This window comes from Leguminivora glycinivorella, chromosome 5 (genome assembly GCF_023078275.1).
Source record: "Leguminivora glycinivorella isolate SPB_JAAS2020 chromosome 5, LegGlyc_1.1, whole genome shotgun sequence".
NCBI classification, from domain to species: Eukaryota; Metazoa; Arthropoda; class Insecta; order Lepidoptera; family Tortricidae; genus Leguminivora; species Leguminivora glycinivorella.
This window is the reverse complement of record NC_062975.1, coordinates 15,791,551-15,810,656: the sequence shown is the minus strand read 5'-3', so window position 1 is coordinate 15,810,656 and position 19,106 is coordinate 15,791,551. Positions and strand designations below refer to the sequence as shown.

The 19,106-nt window shown below is 38.1% G+C and overlaps 1 protein-coding gene across 1 annotated transcript in view; it reads left to right on the top strand.

The window, feature by feature from the left end:
* Positions 1 to 220: 220 nt before the first annotated feature.
* LOC125226062 (poly [ADP-ribose] polymerase) overlaps positions 221 to 19,106 on the top strand; it is a 57,679-nt gene continuing 38,793 nt past the window's right edge. Inside the window, exons 1-13 of the mRNA XM_048129898.1 lie at positions 221 to 505; positions 596 to 737; positions 2,118 to 2,296; positions 3,192 to 3,385; positions 3,838 to 4,051; positions 4,439 to 4,541; positions 5,099 to 5,288; positions 5,809 to 6,028; positions 6,923 to 7,027; positions 7,205 to 7,310; positions 9,688 to 9,850; positions 10,869 to 11,028; positions 15,371 to 15,535. Coding sequence (XP_047985855.1) covers positions 395 to 505; positions 596 to 737; positions 2,118 to 2,296; positions 3,192 to 3,385; positions 3,838 to 4,051; positions 4,439 to 4,541; positions 5,099 to 5,288; positions 5,809 to 6,028; positions 6,923 to 7,027; positions 7,205 to 7,310; positions 9,688 to 9,850; positions 10,869 to 11,028; positions 15,371 to 15,535 — 2,052 coding nt within the window. The 5' untranslated portion in view covers positions 221 to 394. The remainder of the gene's footprint in view (positions 506 to 595; positions 738 to 2,117; positions 2,297 to 3,191; positions 3,386 to 3,837; positions 4,052 to 4,438; positions 4,542 to 5,098; positions 5,289 to 5,808; positions 6,029 to 6,922; positions 7,028 to 7,204; positions 7,311 to 9,687; positions 9,851 to 10,868; positions 11,029 to 15,370; positions 15,536 to 19,106) is intronic.

The window sequence follows — 19,106 nt, the reverse complement described above, 5'->3', positions numbered from 1 at the left end:
ACTAAAATAAGGCTCCACCATGGCTCCACCATTACCATTACGTCCATTACCATCTCAGTCAACTTAAGTGGCTTGGCAGTTTCCTCCATTCTTTTGTGTTAATTTTATTCAGTGTCGAATAAACACGATAAGTAACTTCAGATTACCTGGCAACTTTATAGGAGCCGGCACTTATATTCTCTTTGGCCGGCACGCCGAAACCACAATTACCACAAACCACAAACCGCTACCGGCGACCGGCGCGCCGCTGTCTTTGGTATTTTGAGCTGTCAAATTGTCAAAGTTCGTTATATTTTCTTCGCCTCGCCTTGTTCGTCGTGTTTGTGTGGTGTTTGTCCACCAGATTTTCAACTTTTAAGCTGTCTAGAAGTTTAGTTTTATTAATTTCTTGAAAATGGCTGAATTACCTTACCAAGCAGAGTATGCTAAAACGGGGCGAGCCGGTTGCAAAGGGTGCAAACAGAAAATTGATCAAGGAGTGTTAAGAATCGCGGTTATGGTGCAGGTATTAAGCCATATTATTTTTCATACGTTTTATAGACTTATAGGTTTAGAGAAATGTTCAAAAAGACATCTAATTCAATGTATTTTGTAGTCCGCGTTTCACGATGGGAAACAACCTAACTGGCATCATGAAGAGTGTTTCTTCAAAAAGGCACGACCGAAGATCGTGAGCGACATCGGGAATTTTAATAAACTGCGCAATGAAGATCAAAAGAGGATCAAGGAGTCAATTGGTAATTATACTGTTTAATTATTACATTTTTAACTACAATAAATCTGTTGATTGATGTTGGGAGTTTTTGCGTTGTACTTTTCTGCACCTACTTGTTTAGAATATCATTCATTGCTAGTGCTAACAACTAACATGATATGTAGTAAAACATATTTTGATCATAATGCTAAACTGAATCAATTTTGTCATGGTATCTGAATTTTAATGTAAACACTAACAGAAACAGAATTATCTTTCTTCTTTACTTTTTTCTGTAGCATAGCATTATTATTAACAAGTTTAGTCACCTTACATCATATTAAATATTAACTTTGATTAACTCAATGAATTCATGATTGCAACAGATGTAGCCTTATTCATGGCAAACTTTCATCAGTCTTTAAAAGAGAGTTCACACATATAAGAGGCTCTCTCTAGACTCTCTTCTTATTTTTTTGTGTGCATTTGCTACATCAGACTAATTCCCTTGCTTACTCTTTACCTGCTCCTGTATCTTATACTTTTAAACGAGCAATTCTTGTATATTTATTTATTTATACATATATACCGACGATCTCGGAAACCGCTCTAACGATTTCGCTGAAATTTGTTATGTGGGGGTTTTCGGGGGTGAAAAATCGATCTAGCGTAGCCTTAGATCCCGGAAAACGTGAATCTTCGAGTTTTCAAGGGTTTTTCTTTTGCGTTAGTACACATAAAATATGGTCATTCATTTCGCCGCGCGCGTTTCGACTCCGCTTAGCTCAGTCATACGAGGTCGGTCTAATGTTCGCAGATAGATCGCAGGTGTCAGGGTTTCGAATCCCGGCCAGAAATTAAGTTTTTGTTTTTGTATTTAAAAGAGTTTTTTTTAATCTAAAGACGTGATATAATAAAATAGAACGGAGCGAAGCTCGGTCGCCCAGATATTTTTATTTTAAACAATAACTTAGGTTTTTGCAAGGTGATAGCTGCCAGTTTTTTCCTCACCTAATGCATACCTCTAAGTGTAAACAATGATGAAATAAGAAAAAAAGCAATTGAATTTGTTTTTATATATTTTATTCTCCTTGAAATCCTGTTACTCTATAAGGGACGAGGGCTCGAATTATATTCCTCCATTGACTCCAGTCTTCATCAGCTTTGGTAACCTCCTCCCACCCCATCCCTAACACCTTGAGTTGTTTTTTGGTTGTTTCTGTTTTATATTATGTAACATTTTAGTGATTAGTGATAGATAGTTTTATTGTGTCTTTAGTTCTAAATTCGACTGGCAGTCTCTCTAAATTGCACATAACATAGTGCTAACGGGGATTCTAGAATATTTCCTGTATTTATACATATAGAACATCACATTTAGCCAAATTTAGCCATATTTTCTCAATACTATATTTGTACACAGAAAATATAACTGGCATAGTGTTGCCGGTAGAAAAAGGCAAAGGTAAAGGCAAGGGAAAGAAGAGAGCCGCTGGGGATGCTTCTGCCGCTGCAACTCTTGCAGCACTCAAGGATTTCTGTGTAGAGTACTCCAAGTCAAGCAGAGCTACCTGTCAACATTGTGAAATTAAGATTTGTAAGGTAAGATTGGTATGGAAGTTTTACGAATTATCTTTATATATTTTTTACACTAAAGCTAAAATGTTCAGGCTGCCTAATTTCTTAAAATATATATATATAACTTATGATATTAAATAAAAATATAATAAAAAATACAATAACAATTACTATACATGCACATTCAGCGCATTGTATTATCCTTTTTATCTCTTAGCCTCGTACATTGCTGATTGTTTGGTGCAGTTAGTGACACAAAAATGTGTTCTGAGCAACGTTCCGGACTAAACAGTAATATGTGTTTCATTTTTGTACTAGCCCATTACACAAACAATTGCCCTTACCAGGATTCGAATCTAAAACCGCAGCTTAATTGGCATTACGCGCTAGACCAGACAATCTCCTCATAAAATTGGTAAAAATTCCTTAGAAATGAAATCTCGGGCCAACTGTATGGAAAAAGACGACGCGTCGACGTCGCGCCGTCGCGGCGTCAGGCTTTGCCATACAGTTGGCCCGACGCTATGCTCGCGAGACGCTAGATGTGGGAGGGCCCTAAACTTACTTTTAGGAGCAGGGGCATAGTATAATTTCTTTCCAATGCTGCCTGTAAGTTTGATAACATATTTAACTAGCTTTAGCCCGTGGCTTCGCTCGCGTTAGAAAGAGACAAAAAGTAGCCTATGTCACTCTCCATCCCTTCAACTATCTCCACTTAAAAAATCACGACAATGCGTCGCTCCGTTTTGCCGTGAAGGACGGACAAACAAACAGACACACACAATATTAGTATGGATAGATTGGATAAACTGATCTGATTTTTCAAACAAATTCCAACAAATTTAAACAAATTAGATCACCTCACTTTCTAGCAATTTCGACACTAAATAAAATACTTTTTTTTAATTTATAACAACAGGATGAAGTGCGTATTTCGAAAACTGTGTATGACACAGAAATTGGTCAGAAGTATGGTGGGCAGCCACTATGGCACCATGTCAAGTGCTTCGCTGAGGCTCGGGCCAACCTACTCTACATGGCAGGTGGGGAGGACCTGCCTGGGTTCAAGACCTTGAAGAAGGAAGACCAGAAAATGGTTAAGGAGACAATTAAGTAAGTGATAAAAAAAAGTTTTTTGTAAGGATAAACAAGTGGGAAAACAGTCGTTTACAACTAGTCTTCTTGGGAAGACCTCTTACTTCACTCGAATGGAATGAGCTCCCTGTCGAGGCTATCGAGGTATTCCCGATGAACTACAGTATGGACTATGGGGTTCTTCAAAAAAGGAGTGTACAAGTTTCTAATGGGTCGGCAACGCGCATGTCACACCCCTTGAGTTGCAGGAGTTCATAGGTTACGGTGACCGCTTTCCACCAGGCGGGCCGTATACCTGTTTGCCACCGACGTGATATAAAAAAAAACTGTAATTTATGTTAGAGAACTAGAAAGAATCCCTGTTAAGTGTTATTAAAATAAATGTAGACAAATTCTGGGTTGGAAAATACTATTCTAACAAACTTCCGTTAACTATTTACAGAAACTTAACATTAAGTCTTATGTTGCAGACCCCTGAAAGGTGAAGAAGTACCAATAAAGAAACTAAAAGCAGAACCAAAGGACGAGAAAGAGTTAAAAGAAGAAAAAGAATTAGCTAAGAAGCTGGAATCGCAAAACAAACTGTTTTTCAAGTACAGGGATGCCTTGCAAGATTACAAAAAGAATGATATCCATGAAATTCTGGAGGCTAATGACCAAAAGGTTGTTGCCGGCATTGCAGAGGTACGAATCAGCTATTTAGGATAGAGTAGCCGAAGCAGGTCGCTCGACCGAGAAAAACGCGCGCTGCCTCGGTCGAGGCATGTCTGCATCAGCCGTTTGCCGCGCTAAGACATTCCCTAGCGACGTGCCTCGTTCTGTGTGGACCCGCTTAGGGACTCGTTTAAATATTTTGTACATATTCGAAGCTTACTGCATTTAAATTATAATTGCATTAGTTTGCAGCATGCATTTCACCTCTATTTTTTTAACTTAAAAATTAAACTTATGGTAAGTACTATTTAAGACTAGTATGTCTAGTTCCGCTATCAAAAACTGCATCATGTTTTTTTTTGTCATGTACTGCAAATTTTAAAGTAATAATCTACTTCTTTTTCCTTTTATCCGCAGTGCCGTGACCTACTGGCGGATATTATGGCCTTTGGGGTGCTCCTACCTTGCCCTGAGTGCAAAGATCAACTTGTGCTTGATACCTTCGGTTACAAGTGCACAGGTAAATAAATTATGGTAGAATTCTACAAATCGTAAAATCCTACAATGAGGATTCTGTAAAATACTAACAAAGAGGTAAAATCCCCTTAGGCATCGCTTTTTTAACATTAGAAGGGCTGTATGACACGACATTCTAGTAAAAAAAAAAAAACTTCTCAAAAATAAGTTTCAGTAATGTTTTCTATATCAAGTATAGTTTTGTTTACCGCCAAGTCGCGCGTCCAGTCTGTCTATTTGTTAATAAATTACGTTATCATAATAAGACTCCGTGTGGTGGGTTAAGAATTTCCCCACCTTCATGTGGGTGTCGTAGAATTCGACTGTGGGATATGGGTTAAATTGTGGCGTATGCGAGAGTCTGGCAACTGAATCTTGAGTAGTTTCATGTGCTCCGCCTACCCCTTTATCTACTCAGTTGCTTTTGGCAACTCTAGTTACCAGCTGTCACCTTTATTTCACTTGATATTCTTGATACTAGAGTCCATTGAAAAATTTAGAGCAATTGCGAGACCATTCATTCAATTGCAAGAGCAATACAGGACATTAATAATTTTGCAGGTAATGTAAGCGAATGGACAAAATGCAGCTATGTAACTCAAGACCCACAGCGCAAACCTATGAAGGTGCCGGCTGCATTCAAAGACCAAGGTCCGTTCAAAAGGTTCAAGCCCAAGAAAGGCGTGCGCCTTTTCGAGAACGCGCCGCCGCCTCCACAAATCATTGTCAAGAAAGAAGAGCCTCAAAATGAGTAAGTACTTATGATGGCTTCTACATTAGGCGAACTAAATTGACAGGTTGTGCTCAAATGTTACCACATTTCGGCCAGTTCTGTTCCTATCATATCGATAGTTCCAAAAAGGTAATTAGTGTATCGTTACTGTTGCGCGGTTAGTTCAAATGTCAATAAATATAATTAGGATCACGACTGAGACAACTGAGTACATATTTTAGTGCCTTCATTTTTACCTTGACCTAGCTGAGGATCTTAGGTCAAAGTTATCTGATTCATGAAACATGCATACCCTAAACCATATCTTCGGGCTTGTTATATTTGTGCGTGCGACAGTGAAAACACTATGCATATAACTTACGTAGCTTAATCACTTAGAATATTGCTATTCTATCGCTAATTTACAATAATGTTGTTGACGTTCTGATAAGACATTCAAAATCTGATTGAAAGAAATTTCTAATATATATAGGCCAAAACAAATAACATTTATAAGCATTTTGACACCTATTCAAGACCTAAAACCTTTTGTCCTCAGAGTCCAGAAAAACATTCCAATCCCACCACTGAAGAACCTCCAATTCTTCATATACGGCAAGCTGAAAACTGACAAGGAACAGCTAAAACACCGCATCCTTAAGCTGGGCGGGCTTGTAACCAGCAAGCTTACTGACACGCTTGCCGCTGTAGTTTCCACTTTCGAGGAGATTGAGAAGATGAATTGCAAGATGGCGGAAATACAGGATGCTGATATTGAGGTAGGTGAAGGTTCCAGGTTCACTAGCAAAGGTTTTGAAGGCCGTTGGCTATATGGTGTTGACGACTTCAGATAATGCGCTGCCAAGAGACGTACTTTTCCCGTGGAATAATATACATAGTGCGTTATATTTATGTTTGTTGTTGTAGTCACCAGTATTAAATAATGTAATAAGTGACTCCCCTGATGTTGCTTATGTCCATGGGCGGCGATGACTGCTCGTTTGCTGCCTATTTCATAAAAAAACGTGCACAAGGAGACGTGCCATGTCGCGTTCAATATTTTGCGTATACATATAAGACGACATGTGACATGTTTCCTCTCACGGACGCTCCGGCTGTGGAATGAGTTCCCTGCCGAGGTATTTCCGATGAACTACAGTATGGGGTTCTTCAAAAAAGGAGTTTACAAGTTTCTAATGGGGAGGCAATGCGCATGTGACACCCCTTGAGTTGCAGGCGTCTATAGGTTACGGTGACCGCTTTCCATCAGGCGGACCGTATACCTGTTTGCCACCGACGTGATATAAAAAAAAAAGTAAAATGAAATGATTTATTCATGCATGTGGAGAATGGGTTACATATATTTAAGGCTAGATTTCGTCACTACTTTGAAAAAATCTCGTATCTCACACTGCTCCTCAAAGACAAAACGTAGTAAGTGTATATGCATTTCATACATACTAAATACATTTTTCTCTTCATTTACAGGAGAAGATTCAAGTTTTTTTTTAAAGTAGTGCCGATTTGCTGATATCTGTCATAATTGATTTGACTGCATAGATTTTTGCCAAATAATATCCTGTGAATCCTGTCTCTCTTTGGTTTTGGTAATATGACATTTGATTTGCAATGCTTTTTGAAAGAGTTATTACATCAACATTTACTTGTTGTAGATTGTGGAGCCCAGCTTTTTCGATCTAATCGACCCAGAAAAGGGATCTATAGCCAAGACCCTTGAGCTGATCGTGGAACATAACGTTGCTCATTGGGGATCTGATGTAAGTAGCATAATTTTTTTACAACCTATATTCACAAATCACTGGCTATTCTTAACTCTTATTACAACGGAATAAGGTCTACACGTGTTTAGTTTTAAAGTGTGCCTTTTTAATTTTAATACTTGAAAAATGCATGGAGTTTGATTTATTTTATTTTTTTGTTTTTTATTTGCACAGCCAGCAAAGCGAGTGCCACAAGATGTAATTGATGGAAAATCGATTCATAAATCTGGTAGTATGTATAAGTCGTCCAAATCAGCTCCCACCAAACTGAAACTCAAAGGTGGGTACTTAATATTTTGGATTTATTTTAAAATAGACTATTCAGTTATTTATATAAATTTACAAATTTTGTATTCAGACACTTTGTAAATAATACTTAAGACGGTTTTGTATTTCTCTAAGTGAATGTTATATTCTTTTTAGAGAAATACATTCTTTTTTTTTTTTTTTTTTTTTTTCAATTTATTTGGGACAACAAACAGTAACACACAGGGCTCTAATAGAGAATTACAGTGTTAACAATAGTAAGGTGTGAGACCAACAACATTGTCCACCGATTACTAGATTTAACTTAAATCTAAAGTATACAGCGCAAGGTAACAATGATATTGAATTAAAGGTACTTAACAATGGAAATAGTACAAAGGTTTGTGAGTACAGTAACGCACTAACACAATTTTATTAACAAATATAGGTACGTAACACGTAAAATGTAGATAAGAAATTACAAAACAAACGACTGCATTATCAACAATTTTGAGGACAAGTAAGAATGGTAGTAAGTACATAATAGTATGGTCTATTGGAGTGACTTTCAATTTTGTTTATTATTGAGTAATTTAATTAAGTTGTTTTTATATACATTGTCTGACATCATGAAAATGTCAATTTCATTGAAATGTAAGTTATATGATTTGACCATCCTGTAAAGGGGATCACGCTCCCCGGCGCGGGTTCGACAGCGCGCATCTGCGAACAGTTGGTGCACGCGAGCAGCGCGCTGTCGTGCCCGCGTCGGCACGCGGTAGCTGAGAGCCCCACTCAGGCTGGGACAGTCGAATTTACTATGACAAAGGTTATATAGGACCATTGCGTCTAGAAGGAGGCGACGGTTTTGTAGGTTGAGTAATTTGTACGTATCGAGAAGCTGCTGGTAGCTTAGACGAGAACGGTAACAACGGTAATGCATGGCACGCAAGAATTTCTTTTGAACAATCTCTATTGAGTTTTTGTACTTATCATAGAAAGGGTTCCATATCGACACAGCATATTCTAGTTGAGACCTAACCAAAGACTTATATAAATGTAGGTAGGTTGATGGTTGCTTAAAATCCATTCCAAGACGCATGATAAATCCGTACATTTTGAATGCTTTACCAATGATATAGTTGATATGAAAATCTAGATGAAGCTTTGAGTCCAGGTGGATACCAAGATCTTTTAACGAACTTCTTAAACCATAAACCATTATTTATAAGCCATTCCGCAATGTATATATATATATATATTATATACTTCTTGTTTTGGCTATTACCGTAGTAAAAACTCTTCTAACAAACGTATGCTAAGGTATGTACAAAAGGCCAAAAGCGCGCCGTGTGCGTGTGTGTGTGTAATGTGTTATATGAACGAGAATAAATCTTTCTCGACCGCTTACATGTGTTGCATACGAACACGGCGCGCTTACATTTGTTACAAGAGTTACTACTAGGGCCCGTTTCTCGAAAGGTGCAAGCCTTGTACCTTTCGAGAAACGAACAAAGGTACAAGTGTGTTTCCATGACAACCCATACGATTTGACAGTTCGCACACTTGTAATACAAGGCTTGTACCTTTCGAGAAACGGGCCACTGGTCTTACGCTGTGCTATTAGTGCGCGATAACTGCCAGCCTGGACAAGGTGATTGTCGCTTATGCTCTTTTGCGTACTAAACGAACCGCACGTCGGACTACTCACTAAGGACCGGTTGCACCAAACCGTCTGTTACTGAATTTAGCGTTCGTTAAATATTTTGTATGGGAATTTTCATACACTTCTGTTGCCTGACGTTGATGTGTCTGTTGAGGCACTGGTCTCACCGCAGCTAGTAAGCTATCGGCTATAAAAACGAACAAATGATAAGCACTCCCGTGCAAATAAAAGAGACGGCGATATTGATAGCTCACCTCTGGGCGAGTAACTATAAACATCGCCGTCTCTTTTATTTACATGTGAGTGATTATCTTTTTTTAGTTTTTATAGCCGACAAGCTTTCGCCCGCGGCTTCGTTCGCGTTAGAAAGAGACAAAAAGCAGCCTATGTCACTCTCTATCTCTTCAACTATCTCCACTTGAAAAATCACGTCAATTCGTCGCTCCGTTTTGCCATGAAAGACATAACATAGTTTTTATAGCCGACAAGCTTTCGCCCGCGGCTTCGTTCGCGTTAGAAAGAGACAAAAAGCAGCCTATGTCACTCTCTATCTCTTCAACTATCTCCACTTGAAAAATCACGTCAATTCGTCGCTCCGTTTTGCCATGAAAGACAAACAGACACAAACACACTTTCACATTTATAATATAAGTATGGATAGCTCATAGTTTACTAGCTCGCGGTGGGACCAGTGCCTAACTGTGGTTGATGCAATTGGCTCTTAAGTGTAATGTTTTGTATACAGGCGGTACAGCTGTAGACCCCGCCAGTGGTCTAGAAGATGTAGCCCACGTGTACCGCGACGATATGGGCACGAAGTACACCGTGGTCCTGGGCAAGACAGACATCGTAGCCGGGAAGAACTCATACTACAAGATGCAAGTGCTTGAAGCGGATGACAGGAAAAAGTAAGCAATTTAGTTGTAAGATCTCAGTATCTTCACCTCATAGATAATAACATACACCGTGGTCGTAGGCAAGACACACGTCGTAGCTGGGAAGAAGTCTTTTTAGAGGCGACGTGAAGCAATCCTCACTATATTTTTAACTTCTGATTAGCAGAAACGTCTGCAATCCAGAGGCCGTGAGTTCAAGTCTCACCCAAGGCAGACATTTTCCACTTTTAAATTTAATCCTCACTATGTTTCCTATTTCGCCTGGCTAGTATACATATATTACTAGTACAGAAAATAAATAAATAAATATTATAGGACGTTCTTACACAGATTGACCGAGTCCCACGGTAAGCTCAAGAAGGCTTGTGTTGCGGGTACTCAGACAACGATATATATAATATACAAATACTTATATACATAGAAAACATCCATGACTCAGGAACAAATATCTGTGCTCATCACACAAATAAATGCCCTTACCGAGATTCGAACCCGGGACCGCGGCTTAGCAGGCAGGGTCACTACACGCTAGGCCAGACCGGTCGTCTAAGCACGTGCTTTATGAAGAGAATGGGCCAGTGAGCCCTACATTTTTCAAAGTCGCCTTTTTTAGTGCCAAGATTTGGTTGACCGTCTATGGCTGCTAGTGATGAAGTCAAGGTCTTGTTCAGTACAGTTCAGGCTAGCACATGATTGCCGCGAGAGTATGTCGCCGCGAGATAGATCACACATCTCCTTCTAATTGTAACAATGACATAAGGACGGGACAATCTATCTCGAGGCGACGTTCTCTCGCGGCAATCATGTGCTAGCTCTGCAGTGGTGGGAAATATTTCATTAGGGGCCAAAAGAAGGAATTTTAGAGGCAAGCCGGATTCACTACAAAAATGCATTTTTACTACAGCCTTGGTGTGTGGCCATATCGCACACTACACTATCTTAAAAGACCGGTGGCGGGCCGGATAAAATCCTTTCGCGGACCGTACTTTGCTCACCACTGGTCTGGTTGAAAATAATATGCGTATTGTAGGTACTGGTTCTTCAAAGCTTGGGGCCGCATCGGAACGAACATCGGCTCCAACAAGCTCGAAGACTGCCGCAGCCCGGAAGAAGCCATGATGAAGTTTGAGGAGCTTTTCGAGGAGAAAACCCAAAACTACTGGGATCCAAACAGGAAAAATATTAGGAAGGTATGTTATTTTAAAAAATACCTACTAGTTTTTTGTGAATGGGATTGATTGACGTCAAAAAAAAAGTTTGAGAAAAATGACCTTCTCGCACCCTGTATGTTTTTTCCGAAATCTGTAAACGCCAATTTTCTTTAATAAAAAATCGAAGGAAGGTCCTAAGACCATTTTTGAGTGGCAGCACGGGATCTGGTAGCTGCCTTACTGACCCGCTATCAAAATACACCCTGTAGATTGAGGATTTCTGTCGAAGTAAAAAAAAATTTTTTTTTTTTTTTTTTAGTTTATTTAGAACACAAACAGTCACAATAAACATCATACATATATGAAGTACATAATGTACCAGAAACTAAAGTAATACAAATAGACCTGGAGGTTCATAACATACATATGAGGTTAACCTAAACAGTAGTTAAAAACAACGTAGTAGTATAAATACGTAGTTCAGAAATAAGCGCAACACATAAATATGTATTACGATTCCAAAAACATTGACAAGTGGGCGTTTTCCAAATTAAATCCCGAAAATCGAATTTCACCTGATCTGGACGTGTTTGGGCTCATTCTACTCAGAATCACGAGCTGATTCGATCCCGACGATAAAAAAATGTGTCCCAAATTTTCCATACAAAATTCGAGTTTCCAATACGTCACGCTCGTAGTAAGTTCATACTAAAATCGTGACGTAAAAGGAAAAAAATATTAGGACACTTTTTTTTATCGTCGGGATCGAATCAGCTCGTGATTCTGAGAAGAATGTGCCCAGACACGTCCAGATCTGGTGAAATTCGATTTTCGGGATTTAATTTGGAAAACGCCCAAGTACAGGCTTCGAAAAATATATTTTTACTATAATACAGTTATTTAAAAAAGTTTACGTCTCAATTGCAATTTTAGACTAGATAACGAATTTTTTCTACTCCCGAACTGTTATTCGTCATTTACAGGGTCGTGCATAAATCTTTAAAACCCTTCATAACAGTCTATTCCCCAAAGCCAGCGTCCGCCGGCTTTCCGCGCATGCGCGCAGTATCGAAAAAACTGAAAACGCATTGTTTGGCTCTGTAACCATGGCAACGCATTGTTATAACGATACTGCGCACTTTGGGTAGCTGAGTTGACAGTGCAAACCTTTGCGTCAAAATACAGGAAACAGTGTGAATTTCACGAAATTTATTCAAGAAAACTATTAAAAACTAAGTGTATGGTCGTAGAAAAAGTATTGTATGCAACGGTGTTTAACTGAATCAAAAAATACTCGTGGCGTCTTAATAACAATTTTCGGCTTCGCCTCAAATTGTTACCCACGCCACTCGTCTTTTTTGACCTCCTTTAAACGCCTGTTGCATAAAATACTATTTAAAGGGTTCAATATCGAATAAGTGTTTATTTTAGAAACTGGGAACTCGTCTGAAAAAAGTATGCTTAGAATATTTCTTACGAGAAAAACTCACATGGAATAAAGGCCTTGGCCGTAAGGGGAGACGCGGACAACCGAAGGTCACTAGCTTTAGGAGATCTGGACTATTAATGGCACCTTTAAGAATTTTAAACAGAAACATTACATCTAAATAATTCCTGCGATTAGACAAAGACGCTTACATAAGTTATCAATGTGTAAGTTATAGTTCAATTGTGAGTCCATTGTAACACCTAAGTCCCTAATGGATGATACCCGTGCTATTATATTACCAGAAAAAGAGTAATTAAAAATTACTGGATTGAGTTTGCGACTAAAACTAATTATGAAACATTTGTCGGTGATTAAGAACAGGTGATTGTCTAAGCAATATTGGTGGAAGTTATTTAAATCTTGTTGCAATGAACGGCAGTTTACTTCCGACGATATAGCCCTAAAAATGTTGGTGTCATCTGCGTAAACAAGATGTTCAGCATTACGGAAGCAGGTCGCCATGTCATTGACGTACAAGATAAACAATAAAGGACCTAAATGGGAGCCCTGGGGTACTCCAGAAGGGGCAGGGAGAAAACATGATGTGTATCCCTTCAACGCTACTGCCTGGCTTAAATTTGTACTCAAGTTGAATTGACTGCTATCTGTCGACACAAGGTTACGTAAAACATGAACCTCAGTTTTGACAATTTCACACATATCCTTTACCTGATATGTGTTAAAATTGCTATGCATTAATATTAGAGCAGTTCCCGAATACTTTGTACATAGTCACGTCAGCAAATTTTAACTGGTCCTATTTTGTTACCAACATTTAGTATTATAAGCCGACTTTCGTAAGATATATACAGGATAATTGTTATAATTAAGAAAATATAGACACTAGAGAACCTTAATGACGAAATAAAACTTACTAAAATCTCAATTCATCAAAAAAATGTTGGTAGCAAAATAGGAATAATAAAAACAAATTTAACTCTTCATTTTTGTACAAACTTTTCGATAACTGCTGATTAGCGCCAACCAAAGATGTGACCGATTTTTTATGGTACGTTTATTGACTTTATTTGTCTTTTATATATGTTATAGTGTAAATACCTAACCATAAATCATTAAAACTAAAACTTATTATTTATTTATTTAAACTTTATTTCACAATAAAAAAAAGCAGTACAAATGGCGGACTTGATGCCTTAAGGCATTCTCTACCAGTCAACCATAGGGCAAAACAGAAATTCGCGAATGTGGGTGCAGTAAGAAATAGTTATTTGTTATACAAGGGTGCAAAGTTGTATTTTAACGCCGAGTGTGGAATTGAAAAACGAGCAAGTGAAAGGATTCTATAGTTGAACCACGAGCGAAGCGAGTGGTTCGAGAATAGAATCCTGAACTTGCGAGTTTTTTAACACACGAGAAGTAAAATACATTTGCACCCGAGTGTAACACAAAACTTTTCCCCTCACTATAGCGAGGAAACTACAACGCAAAAAATGCGTTTATCACTGCTTCCAGTGGTTCCACAGGTGGTAAATCATCTTTATTACTAGATTCACCTACTTTTATCAATTTTAAAGCAGTTAATTTGACTTTATTCAAGGTCAAATTACTTTACCCACTAGTGGATAAAATGCGTTTTTACCCGCTAGTATTAAAGGACAAAACACGTGTTTTCGAGCTAGTGAGGGGAAAAATAATTTAGAGAGCAAATGGCAACTAGGTATAGGCAATTTACGACAAATATTAACACTATTATTTACAATCCAATCAATATAATACATATATTGTACATAGCATATCATTAACGTTGGGAAAAAAGGTAAAAATAATGTTAATTAATCGCGTTCGACCTGTGTGTGACTTTAATAGTATATTATATAACGGTAACGATATGAAGGCTATAAAAGTTGAGTACCGCGGTTAGGTCACGAGGCTTGCCGAGTGGCCTAAGTAAGGTACGAGACTTTTATAGCCTTCATAATGTTACGATTGTATACTATACTTTTTCTACGACAGCCAAATACATACGTATTCGAGAATAATAAAATGGGTTACTTACGTACTTCATATCATGAATGAGAACATTTGTGCGGATCTTAGGTATTCTGTCCGCAATGTTGATGGCGAGAACTTGTTGCACAATTCTTCAAAATATGCCAACAACGCGGTTTCAGAGAAAGTTGAAACATTTTTTTGCAATTTCCATGTCAAAACAATCATAACATTTTTGGTGACTTTTCAGGTAACAAATTGTCAGTCACTTTGAGCGCCATAGCCTTGATTTCTTCGGAAGTACATTGTTCACCAGAATCACTCATAATCACTTAAGTTTTTGCACAATAACGTCGAATTAAAACAAACTACACAACACCGAAATATGTAGTTCAAATAGTTTCGTCAAAAGTTTACAAATGTCAAACATACCATAGACAAGAGAAATAGAAAATAAGCCGGTTTTCAATTACGAAAAATATGGTTGCGTTCAAGAATTTTTAAATATCGAATGTAAAATTATTGGATAAACTTATGATTTTTACCTTTGTTTTGCAATATCTCATATTAAAAACGCATTTCAGTTTATTTTTTCATCTTGATTTAAATTATGAACCTAAATATTATATTATTTATTAAAAGTTACTTATTGCTGCAAATGAAAACATACCTGATAAATGGAAGTTGTGCTTTTAAAAAAAAATTAACGGAACTCCTATATTCATATGATTACTGCTAGCAGTCATCATATGAACCTATAGACAAATAGACTTTCTCGTCGTTACTCAAATGAACTTAATTTGGATACCGCTGACAATAATCTAATTGACAGATTTAAGTGCTGGAGTAGAAAAATATGTGTACAAAGCGCGAGAACTTAAAGTGTTATATAGCATATCATATCAATACATAAACTTAGTATATTACTGTTTTCTATTTCAGGTCCCTGGTGCTTACTATCCAGTGGAGGTGGACTACGAAGATGAAGAGAAGAAGGCAGCCCCCCTGGCCACCGATACATCGTGCAAGCTCCCCATGCCTGTTCAGAAGCTAGTCAAGCACATCTTTGATATCTCGATTATGAAGAAAACTTTGCTGGAGTTTGAGGTGTGTGTTTTTTTTAATTATTCATGGGTTACTCATGGCCACAGATTAGCAGAGGTGAAGACATCCACAAACCGGTCTCGCCGGAAGATCAGCGCTGATTTATGCTGAGGTGGGACCATTTCGTGGTAAACCCGAGTAACATTTTTTTTAAATCTCATTATTAGTATTTATATAATACTTATGTATATAATTGTGTTTACCATTAAATAAATTATTGAATCTGAATCAGACGTGCCTACGATGGAGCGAGCCCGCCCAGGAGGTGCCTGTTCAGAGTTCTGTTCACCCATGATTTGAAGGTTAACCCCTCGTATGCTTAGACACGGATCCGTGCATGGGAATTTTAATCTATTGCTTTAAATGTCAAGGTCACTATTTCAATGACCAAATTTGACAGGCCGCATACGAGGGGTTATAAGAGCTGGGAAGTATAGACGCCGGCGAGGATTTCCGCTATGTCATTAACTTGAATAAAATAAACAAAGAAATATTGGGGGACACCTTATCACAGATCTACCTAGCTCCAAACTAAGGAAAGCTTGTACTATGGGTGCTAGGCGACGATATACTTACTTATATCAAAGAGAATATAGTCTTCTAGAGCGCTACGGTCTAAGTCAATTGTGTAACGGACTACGTGAATTGCTTGGCTGTCGCTAGATGACTCTAGCAGTTCTTTTTCATGGAGTTACGTCCTTTTGCCTCAAATCATTTTGAGTTTCTACTGCTTTGACAGTTTCGGAATTCACAAGCATTCATTAAGTTGCGATAGCTTTATAGCCAACTAATTATTGTTAAAATGTCACATCAGATGGCGCTGGACTTGGGTTGTCGACAGATTTCATAGATTAAATAAGTTTTGTTCAGTTTGACACAGTGACAATAATTGTCATTCTGGTTTTCAACTTGACATAAATTGTAAAAATGCCGTGTACATGTGCATAGGTGAACTGCAAAAATCTATCCGGAGAAATTTTAGTGTTCCGATTCCCGGTTAACGAAGAAGATAGGTTGGCGTTATGGGTGGAAAATTCAGGTACCTACATCTTCATAAAAAAAAAGATTAAGTTGGTAAGCAAATACTTAAATGGTTGAGCATGAAACCCGAAGCAGTGTTATTTTTAACATTTTATCAAGCGAGCGAGTGCTGAAGAACCATGTTTTTAAATTTGAATCACACGGCTAGGACGCCCAGCACTTCGATGTTTTAAGTTGAACTATAATATTAAATTAACATCTGAGGAAAGTTATATCCAGCAATAAGTTACGTTTCTTCTAATTCAAATAATTATATTACACTTAATTCGGGAAATTTAATAATTTCAAACGGGTACAATGTTTATTTTCAGTGTTTGTGTAGGTACACAAATGATTACATGAATATCTAATAAGAAACTATTCCATAATTCAATAACTCAGTTTTTAGGGTTCCGTGCCTCAAAAAGGAAAAACGGAACCCTTATAGGATCACTCGTGCGTCTGTCTGTCCGTCTGTCACAGCTAATTTTCTCCAAAACTACTCAACCGATCAACTTGAAATTTTGGCACAGGCCTTTGAGCCAAAGATGGACATGTAATTTAAAAGTGAAAATTAAAAACCGAAGTTTTTTGAAGTATACGTACCTATTGTGTTACATATCAAATGAAAGAGCGTGAGCGAGATACTAAGTTTCAAAAATATGTTTTTAAATAATTTTTTGTCAAGATTTTTTTTAAGTAATTTAAGAAAATAGGCAAAACTTACCCGTTTTATTGTTCTCAAATTGAATTAACCATTCGAGTCCCAGCGACATCATATGATGTCAGTAAAATATAAGTAAATAGGTATATACATATAGATGCTTGGGACTCGAAGGGGGAAGCCCTTCTTGTAGTGTACGGAACCCTTGCAACGCGAGTACAACTCGCACTTGGCCGTTTTTTAACATCTTAGGCACATTTAGACAAGATTCATTTATTTCATAATACAATTTTTTTTATACTACGTCGGTGGCAAACAAGCATACGGTCCGCCTGATAGAAAGCGGCCATCGTAACCTATGGACGCCTGCAACTCAAGTACATTCTTGTCACATGCGCGTTGCCACCCATTAGAAACTTGTACATTCCCTTTTGCTGTGTTAAGTAGGTACACAGCAAAAAGGAGTGTATAAGTTCCAAGGAGGGTTCGGGTTGCCGACGACTCAAAGGACAAATAGACGGAACAAGTTAGTTCCGTAAGTCCTCCCGTCATCCAGCACACCGCACCCTCGTTGAGCTCTGGCAGCCTTACTCACCGGCAGGCACTATGAGTAGGGTCTAGTGCTATTTGGCTGCGGACTTCTGTAAGGCCCCAGCCCACCCCCACCCCACCCCAGGCTGTACTACCCCAGTTGGGCTCTGCTCTAGATTCGAGCGAGACGATATCCGCTGTGCTGTGCCCTAACACACAAAGCGGAATATCATTCGCTATGCCCTACCAGCCCTACCTCCTATGATAATTAGACTGTAAATTATTTATTCATAAGCAATACTACATTATGTTTTATACGGAAACTAAAATAAAATTTGCATGACAATCTACGATCGTTTAAGGAATTCATATTATGATCGTCAAGTATAGTACCTACGCTATGTTGTTTGTGTTAAATCGTACAGTGACCTGCAAAATTGCATGGAAATATTATAAATTCGCCATCCACTTCTGCAGCTCACTGTGCATAGTTCTTAAAAGTAGGTAAATAATTACAATTCCATACCATTTCTAATAAATCTCCTGGATTGGATCGTCAAATTACAAAGGGTTTATTTATTGGATAGGGTTTCCTCAAACCTATTGGCGAAGCCGATTTCATGGCTTTCACCTACTAAAAATCGATGTCGCGAAAGCATCTATGAAGATGAACTAACGAGCGATTTTTGGTCGGCTAGAGCATATTCCGCGTCGATAGGTTTGGGGAGACCCTTACACATCAATTCACAATGACTACAGTGCTGGACAAAATGCTTCATACACCGACATATAAAATAACTTTCGATCATAAGTTACCTTACCTCTTTATACCTACATATATGTACAATTAATGACAAACAATTAATTAAAATGTTACAAAGGTCATGGATTGACTGTGTCTCAAATACAGAGGTAAATTCCTATACCATTCTAAACAAACAATGAAGTGAATGTAATTTTTCAAATATAGTCTCAGTAATAGATACCTCTATTACTGAGACTATATAAAAATACACTCTGTCTCACTAATAAAGGTAAATGTGACTGTGCAGTCGAAAAAGCTTATCTCAGTTATAGAGGTCTGTGACAGGCGGTAAAGGGGTGATGTTGTTCCCTTTACCGAGCGCAGACTAATTGGGTTGAGGGTCCCAATAAGTCGACACTCTTATAAGATGGTGAGGGTTCAGGCCTGGCTTAACAGAACAACAACAACGATTCCAATTGGATTTATTTAGACAACACAAGAGTTACACGCAGGTTTACACAAATAGTCTTACACAATGTAGTCTAGTAACACTAAGTAACACGAATGCCGTGAGTGGTATATCTAGCACTGTACACTGTTGCTTTCACTGAACT